The sequence below is a fragment of the Rattus norvegicus genome, chromosome 16 (genome assembly GCF_021556685.1).
Source record: "Rattus norvegicus strain SHRSP/BbbUtx chromosome 16, alternate assembly SHRSP_T2T, whole genome shotgun sequence".
Lineage (NCBI taxonomy): Eukaryota > Metazoa > Chordata > Mammalia > Rodentia > Muridae > Rattus > Rattus norvegicus.
In genome coordinates, this window is record NC_141549.1 from 26762488 (window position 1) to 26771038 (window position 8551).

General features: G+C 43.9%; 1 protein-coding gene and 1 long non-coding RNA gene across 5 annotated transcripts in view; one reads left to right on the forward strand and one right to left on the reverse strand.

Moving 5' to 3' along the window:
- The window catches only part of Slc18a1 (solute carrier family 18 member A1), a 44040-nt gene extending 36075 nt beyond the window's left edge, over positions 1 to 7965 (forward strand). For all 4 annotated transcript variants that reach the window (XM_087587556.1, NM_013152.2, XM_087587557.1 and 1 more), the window contains 6 exon segments: positions 2505 to 2583; positions 3697 to 3748; positions 5368 to 5431; positions 5707 to 5826; positions 6047 to 6180; positions 7297 to 7965. In XM_087587556.1, coding sequence (XP_087443682.1) covers positions 2505 to 2583; positions 3697 to 3748; positions 5368 to 5431; positions 5707 to 5826; positions 6047 to 6180; positions 7297 to 7407 — 560 coding nt within the window. In that variant the 3' untranslated portion in view covers positions 7408 to 7965.
- LOC148000501 (uncharacterized) lies at positions 1403 to 7566 on the reverse strand. The gene is made up of 3 exons (XR_015639755.1): positions 7285 to 7566; positions 4359 to 4434; positions 1403 to 4221 (listed from the first exon to the last, which is right to left on the reverse strand). It is a non-coding gene; the product is annotated as an uncharacterized LOC148000501 (long non-coding RNA).
- Positions 7966 to 8551: the final 586 nt, after the last annotated feature.

Here is an 8551-nt window from a genome sequence, read left to right on the forward strand (position 1 = left end):
GTGTGACCATGCCCAGGTTATATGATGTTGGGGATAGAACCCAGGACCTCTTGTGTATGCTAGGCAGGCACTCTACTTACTGAGCTACATCTGCACCATAGGCCTTCCTTTTAAAGGTCTCTTCTCTACCCACAGCACCACGCTGAGGACCAGGCCCCCATTTGCATTCGTGGCAGGGCTATGTGCATGAGAGCACAGGTGCAGAGGCCAGTGTTAGATTCCTCTGTAGGTGGAGCTTTAGACAGTTGTGTGCCACTCAACATGGTTGTTAGAAACAGACCGTAGATGCTTTGCAAGAGCAGTAAGCTCTCCCAACTACTGATCTATCTCTTTAATCCCCATTTCCATGATCTTAAAAACTCTGTGTTTATGACCTCTCTGTAGAGCTCTGTCCTTGAGTATCTTTCTGTCTGACCTCTACATGTGGTTGTTTGAAGCCCTTCATGGACCCCTTGACTTCTCCTCCCCACTCATCTTTTCTGTCTTCACCGTCCAGTCAATTGAAATAAAAAGCTTTAGTTCTCGTTATTTCTCTCTCCTCACTCCCATTGTGCCCCAACACAACATGAGAGAAAGTTCTACAACTCCACCTTAAAAATACCTTTAAGTTTGCTCACCCATTTTGGTAATGGCTTCCAAGCTGAGACTCTGACTTTTCTCCTGGACTTGCCACAGTCTCTTATCCTGTGAAGCCGTTCTTCTAAGAGACTTTAGAATACACAGTTGGGCTATCTCATTCATCATCTTCATAGCTTCTCATGTCCTTTCTGCTCACATGTTTCAGCCACTCAGGCATCCACGTGTCTTGCTCCTGTACCAGGCTAAGTGGTTCCTTCTTTAAGCCTTTCAGCTTGTGTTAGGTGCTGCATATGTCCACCCCCACCCCCCACCCCCACCTCCCAAGCCCCTTCTCTCTGGTGAACAAAATCTCAGCTTAAGCACCACCCCCTCAACCTTTCCTTGGCTTCCCAAATGTACCTTCTAGTCACTCTGACATTTGGATACATGAAATTTCTGTCACAGTTTTCAAAATTACTTTCTTCACTTAATTTTTAGCGTTTAGTTTTATTATCTATCTCTCCGCGAATGTGAGTTCCGTTTGAGTTATAATCATTTTTTGGGTTTATTTGCTTGTACTTGTATTGTTTTAAGATAGTGTCTTCGTATGTAGGCCTTGGATTTACAATCTCCTCCATCCAGCCTAGTAGAAAAACTCTCAAGAACATGGCCACAAAACCCAAAGTACATCTGCAACACAAAAAGGCAGGAGGGTGCTTCTTGCTAAGGGCGCTTAAGAAAGCAAGCACCTCCAGGAGGCTTCCTGTGCCTCATTCTGAGTGCTTACAATTTGGCTTTGAATTCTTACCTGATTGGAATAATTGATGAACAGCATAAAACATTTGTGCATATGTTTTAATTTTAGGGAAAATGCTAATCTTTACATTTTTTATGTTTCTTTCTTACAATTTTCCATTAAAATAGTGCTTTGTTATCCTGTTTAATTCTTTGCTTGAGAAGACCACATTGTCCTTGTGGCTCCCACAGCTTACCTAGTACTAGGATTACAGACTTGCACTGTATTTGCCTCTGTGTTTACCTTTCAAAAATACTTTATACTTCATGTGCATGGGTGTTTTGCTTATACATGTTTTATGCATCATATGCATACCTGTGCCCAAGAAACTGGAGTTACAGACATGGAGGTGCTGGGAATCAAACCGGAGCCCTCTGAACGAACAGCTGGTGTTCTTAACCACTGGGCCATCTCTCTGGCCCTTCCGTGTTTTTCTTATCTACTGCTCAATTTCTAGCCTTAAGAATACCTGGCATATGGTAAAAGCTCATCAGAAAGAAAACAAGAAAGAAGGAAAGAGATGGGAGGGTAAGGAAGAAAGAACTCAAAAATAACAAGTAAAATTTCTAAGGTCATGTAGTGGCCAAGCATATACTAAACCCAAACTGTATGATCCAATATCCATGATTGAGATCATCAGTTTGTTGTCACAAAGTCATGTGACCAGGACAATAGTTAATGAAAGCTTTCACAATCTCTGTTCAACTTGTTCTCCACTGTTCCCTGGAAAGATATAATAGCAGCTTTGCTCTGTCCACATGTGGGAACCAAGGCTCAGAAAGACTTACCTAGGACCATGGGGAAAGCAACAAGAGGACAGGTCATAAACAAGTTAAGTTTGATTTCCCAGAAAGTCCATATTCTGATAACCCAGTGAATCTTACACATGTCAGTGTCTAAGTCTGAAAGTCTAAGTAGGAGATCAGAGCGCATTAAACATATTGAGGCTAAAGAAACCTTGTTACTGAGGAAAGCAGAGAGGTGGGGTCCTGACACCTCTGCTCGTGAGTTGCACCAAGACCTCTAAGATGTATTACAAAGTGGTTTGGAGACCTAGGGCTCTCGGGAGTACCTTGCTGAACTGTAGGAAATAAGGTGCTTTAGATTAATTTGAGCATCTCGTAAGGTGAGCTTCTGTGTTCTTCCACAGGTCTGGCTTTCTTGCCTGCTAGTGTGGCCTACCTCATTGGCACGAACCTCTTTGGTGTGTTGGCTAACAAGATGGGTCGGTATGTAGCCTGGGAAATTGGAAGAATGACTGTACTGTCACTTAATAGTGACCTTTGGGTTTGCGCTTACACTTGGGACAGTTTAGGACATAGTGGTAAACATTGCTGTGAAGGAGGCCAGTGGGTAGTTGACACGGGCAGTATAGAGAACGGATGGATCACCTTTAACTAGTTACTTTGGAAGAGACAGTGGTTACACAGAGATCGGCCTTCCTTTCCAGTTAAAGAGGTAATGTCAAGCCAGCAGCTAACAGCTGTAAAACAAAACAAAACAAACAGAACAAAACAAAACAAAGCAGTCTGTACTTTGGAGCAACCATCGCCAAACTTCATCCCATGAAACCCTAGGGATTCTAGGCAGGAACTTCACAAATGCAAAAGGGATTTGAGTTTAGGGAGGCAGGAAGTATGAGTCTAGACTCTCTTCCCCTACTACAACGATGGAATGGCTTTGGTTTTAATCTTATCTTCAGTTCAATACAAAGCTTTAAAAATACATTTGAAAGCACTGCTGTAGGAGACAGAGGTGAGGAGGAATTGTTTATTTTCACAGGGTTTTTGAGAGTGTTTTGTAAGACCACACATGTTGTGAGGAGTTTGAACTGGGGTGGAGAGATGGATCACTGGATAATGGCACTTGCCACAGACGCCTGCGTACTGGAGTTTAATCTCCGGAACCCACATGGTAGTGGAAGAAGATAGCTGGCCACACAAAGTTGTCCTCTGTGGTGTGCCTCCTTTCACATAACTGCTCCCTCTCTCACACACATTAATAACAATAAATAAAAACTACAAAACAGAAGCAACCGGAACTGGCAGACACCAATAATCAAGTTTGAGAGCCAAGTGCCTATGGAAGCGGCAGCCTTCGGTTCTAAGGGACACCAGCATATGCCTCACTGTTGTACTCCCAACACTGCTGTGAGGAGAGCTGCGAGTTCAGGGTAGAGATGAGCTCAAGAAGAGGACCCAGACGGAAAGGCATTCAACCTGGTCCTGTAGAGACGCAGTTTCTTCCTGCATCTCAGGTTCCTTGAATTTAACACTGGCCAAGGTGGCAGGGAGCAGCCGCCTCTCTGCAGATAGTGTGTGACAATGTCTCTTTTCTTCCAGGTGGCTGTGCTCCCTTGTTGGGATGGTGGCAGTAGGTATCAGCTTGCTCTGTGTAAGTACAAGACCCAGCTGATGAAGGAAGAACGCTAGACATTTCAAGATCATTTTCCTTCAAATGAGCAGTAGGCCGATGTGGTAGGAATTTCTACATGATCAGAAAATGGTGCCCAAGGGGATGCTGTCAACAGAAGCGGCATGCTATCAAAGGGAGGTATAAAAGGAAGGAGTAGAGCAGTGGGCAGGAGGAACTAGAGGTGTGAGGATATGCATAAACACTGAAGCATGTTGGGATCTATTTCTGGAGCTTGCCAACCGTAGTATTTTATAAATCCACTTATTCAATTGACTGTGACACTCTCCATAAACCACCGGGGCATGTAGCATTTATGGCTCAGTCTCTAGAAGCAGAAAATTTGGTAGAAGAAAGAAAGTGGGGTTTTCTATCTTTAAGAGTCTTTAAGAGTTCTTCCAGGTCATTACTGTCACCTGTCCTTAGTAGAGACCATCAGTCCATTTGGCTCCAGGCTAAAGGGATTGAAAACAGAGGTGTAAGGTCCTGAGCACTGCACCCAGGTCGAACTAGAGCCCCTGCTGGTGGGCATGAGCTCATAGCTCTAGTCCAGCTTTACCACTTGCCCTTTGTGTGGTCCTGAGCTACTCACACCACTTCTTTGCTCGGTATTCTCTCACGAGGACTTGGCTTGCATCTCACAGGGTATTTGAGGTAATCCACAAAGACTGCAGAATGAAGAGGGCACATGAAAAGCCTCAGTAAGTCAGCCCTGCCATTTAGAAATATGGGCATCACTCGAGGTGTTGCTTCAGAAGTACAGCTGTCAATAATATGCTAAACTTTTCAATGGCTGTGCGATGGGCTAGTGGCGTTGGGTAACAGGTACCTAGGAGAGGGTAGGGAAGTTATTTAAAAAGGAGGCCAGACTTTAGTTAGGGGTGAACGCATGCCATTGTTTGTGGCACTCAAATGATGCCGTTCGTTTCTCCAGTTGTTGAGCTATTAAATGTTGGATTTATTTATTTATTTATTTATTTATTTATTTATTTAGTCTTTTTGCTAAAATGGCTACCAACTTTGGATTTCAAATTTGGCAGTGCATGTCTTTAATTCCAGCTATTCCAGGAAACTAAGATAGGAGGATCGGGAATTCAGGGCTTGCCTGGGCTACAGAGTGAGTTCAAGTGTAGCTTGGGCAACTCAGTGAGACCTCATCTCAAAAAGAAATAAAAGAAAAGTAGGGGCAGTCCTAGCCTCACAGGGCCCTATGTTCACTCTCCAGTACTGTAAAGCAAAATACAGGCAAACTTGATAGTGCCAGTGACGGCAACATACGGTGAGGAGAGCACAGCAGTGTGCGTTTGGTAGAAAGTGTTAGGTAAACAATAGTTCATGAATAGAAAAGGACTCTTGCTTGCTATAATGCAGTTGAGTCTGAGGTTAGAACTTGATCTTGCTGCTTATTGGCTTCATAACTTTGGGTAACACCAGCCCAGTTTTCATATGATCGAAGTGGGGAGGAAGGTTATTTTTCAAAAGGAAGTATAAGAAATCAGAGGTAATGCATGTGGCAGATGTCACAAATGCATGTCGTGTGAAGACTCTTCCCTTCCTAGCCCAGTGGCATTCTGAGGAACTCTTCTTCCTTCCCATTCCAGGTACCTCTGGCTCACAATATTTTTGGTCTTATTGGCCCCAATGCAGGCCTTGGCTTTGCCATAGGTAAGCAGTACCCTCAAAGTAAAAGACCTTTGAAAATGTCCCTTGAGTCAGGTTCCTTTCCTCCCCATTTTCCCATCAGAAGAGGTATATGGAAAGGCAGGGATGGGAGAAAAGCTGGCATATGTGCAGAGTAGGTGCATCTACTGGTTCCTACCTGGTCCTCTGTTGGTGTTAAGTGTGGAGACAGCAGGCCCTGAGAGTAAACTAAATGGGGGAAGGGTGGAGGGAGATGCTATATAAGCTGACTAACAGCATCCTGCTTGTTTTGGCCACAGGAATGGTGGATTCCTCTCTGATGCCCATCATGGGATACCTGGTGGACTTACGCCACACCTCTGTGTATGGGAGTGTCTATGCCATCGCCGATGTGGCCTTTTGTGTGGGCTTTGCTATTGGTATGTTGGTTGGCTTAGATGGGCTCTCCCAGGCCTGAATGACCCAGTCTCCCTTCTCCATTGTAGTTTACCTGGATATGGAACCAGAGGCTTCATTATCTTAGGGATCTGATTATAGTGGAATCTGCCTCAGCTTCTGTGGCTGTCCACTGTCCCTAGGATGGTGTTTTACAGGTGACCAATTCAACAAACACTTGAAATTTGATTTATTTTTCCATAGGCCCATCTACTGGGGGTGTTATCGTACAGGTCATTGGCTTTCCTTGGCTCATGGTCATCATTGGTACCATCAACATCATTTATGCTCCTCTCTGCTGCTTCCTGCAGAACCCGCCAGCTAAGGAGGAGAAGCGTGTAAGGCACTGTCTCTTTCACCCTGTGGTTCCCCTGACTCTTCACCTTGAGCTCATTTCCACTCTTCTGGGCATTTCTCTGCTTTGTGGCTTTACTGTTCTTCCTAACAACTTATCCTTTTCTTCTACCCTTCACTTTCCTTTTTTTCTCTGAACAACCAGGTCCCTTGTTATCTGGATCTTAAGTAAAGAAGGGAAACGAGGAGCAGGCAGGGTGACACCCTTCTCAAATTCCAGCATTTGAGACACTGGGGTAGTATAGAAGTTCAATTAGTCCTTAGCCACATATTGAATTAAAGGTCAGCCTGCCCTAAATAAAACCTACTCATAAAACATCAAAACTAAACTAAACTAAAAAAAGAAAAGAAAAATGGAAATATTTCCATTCTTTTTGTGTATGGTGCATACAAGTTAGTGTGTAAGAGGAGAATGTTGTCTTCTTTTATTATTCTCTGCCTCACTACATTGAGACAGGGTCTCTTGGTGCACTAGAGGCTTGCCCTTTAGTCTGTGCTGGCTGTCCAGTGAGTTCCCAAGACCTGCCTGCCTCTACCCACCAGTTCTAGGATTACAGGCATACAGCTGTGAACAGTCTTTTATCTGGGTGCTGGGGATTCCAGCTCAGTCCTTATGCTTCCAGGGTAAGTCCTTACTCCTACTGAACCATTTCTCAGCTCAGGACTTGTCTTTTAAAGTTAAAAAAAAATAGTCTCCAAGTAAAAGGTCTTGCACACTGTAGGACTTAGTTAATATACTTTGCTCTTCTTGTAGCATGGACACCCCAGCAGTCCTAGGTGCCTCATGGAGTCAGGATGGATGTAGAAGGTGCTCAAAGGAACAGATGTAGGCAGGAAGGTCTACGGATAAGAGCGCCCATTTCGTCTAGCTTTTTGCTATGCCTTGAACCTCCTGATGCTAGGGTTCAAGCACAAGCAGATCAGATGTTTGGTCTGACTAGGCTTGATATGCCCAGGCACCTTGGAAGGCCTGAGCCTACACAGGAGGCAGAAAGAGCGTGCTATACTTATATCTTGAGTTGTTCTAAGTAACACCAAGCTTGATATGCTAGTATGGACCTAAGATACACAGTAATCTCTGTACTTACCTCCTATTCCAGGCAATTCTGAGCCAGGAATGCCCCACAGAGACCCAGATGTACACAGTCCAGAAGCCCACAAAGGAGTTTCCACTAGGAGAGAACAGCGATGATCCTAGCAGCGGGGAGTAACTGCGGAGGGCGATATCTGCGCCTCACATCTACAGGGACCAGTCTACTACAGATTCAATAATTTTCACTTTCCTCTCCTCCAGGCCACTGCCTTCCTCCCTTCTTATTGATACCTTTCCTTTACTCACCTGTAAGTGCAACCCACCACTCTCCCTCTGTGCTTTGACACCACCCATGGCCCACTTTTTGTGGGAGGACAGTGCTATTTCCTGCCAGGCCAAAGCGAAGCTGATTAAAGCTGAGTTGTGACAAGTTCTGCAAGGGGTGACTCACTTCCTGCAGGCAGGACTGAACAATGTGCCTGCGAAATCAGGGGGACAAATGACAAGCCTGCCTTTCTTCTCTGATTGTTTTTTTTTTTTGACATATTACCAATATGTCCTAAAATTTGACTTGTGTCCTGTGAAATGCTTTCCCCTTATTTTTTCCAGTTTAGCTTCTATACATACGGGTTTTTGCTTATTTTATGTGCTAAAATTGTTTACCTTCATTAAGTGAGGCCTTCCTACTTTCTTCATCGCCCAATTGAGAGGAAATAAACAACTTTCTTAGGCTTGAGTTATGTCTGTTCTTATGAATTCTCCTGAATGTTTCTATCTTTCCCAAATCTCTTAAACTCTTATAAATAAAAGTGCTTGGAGTACAGAAAAAAAAAAAAAAACAAAACCCAAACAAAAAACCCAAACAAACTAACCAAACAAAAAACCCAAATAAACAATATTGCATTAGACCCGAGGGTTCCCAGTGTGAAGCGAAAAGAAACTCTTGAAATTTCTCCCAAACGTGTTTCCTGATAGTAGGAGCAGAACAAGGCACTCATTATTCATATGTGACAATGACTAAGTCAATTAGCCAATTCAGACACGATGAACCAGATGGTTGGTGGCAGGACAGAGAGTGTGGGAAAATACAGTGGGTGTTGTGAGTTTTGCTACATTTTTGAAATGGTTATTGGATAATGGAGTCTACAATTTGGGAAAAATGGCACTCATTCTAAGTAGCTTCTCATTTATTTGAGCAAACAATAAAATTTACAAACAACTCAAGCTAGAATATGTTATTCATGCACAGGGAGGCATGGATGCTCAGGTTTGGTTGGGGGATAACAGCAGAGGTGGAGGTGGAGAGAGAATGCTGTGGTGGT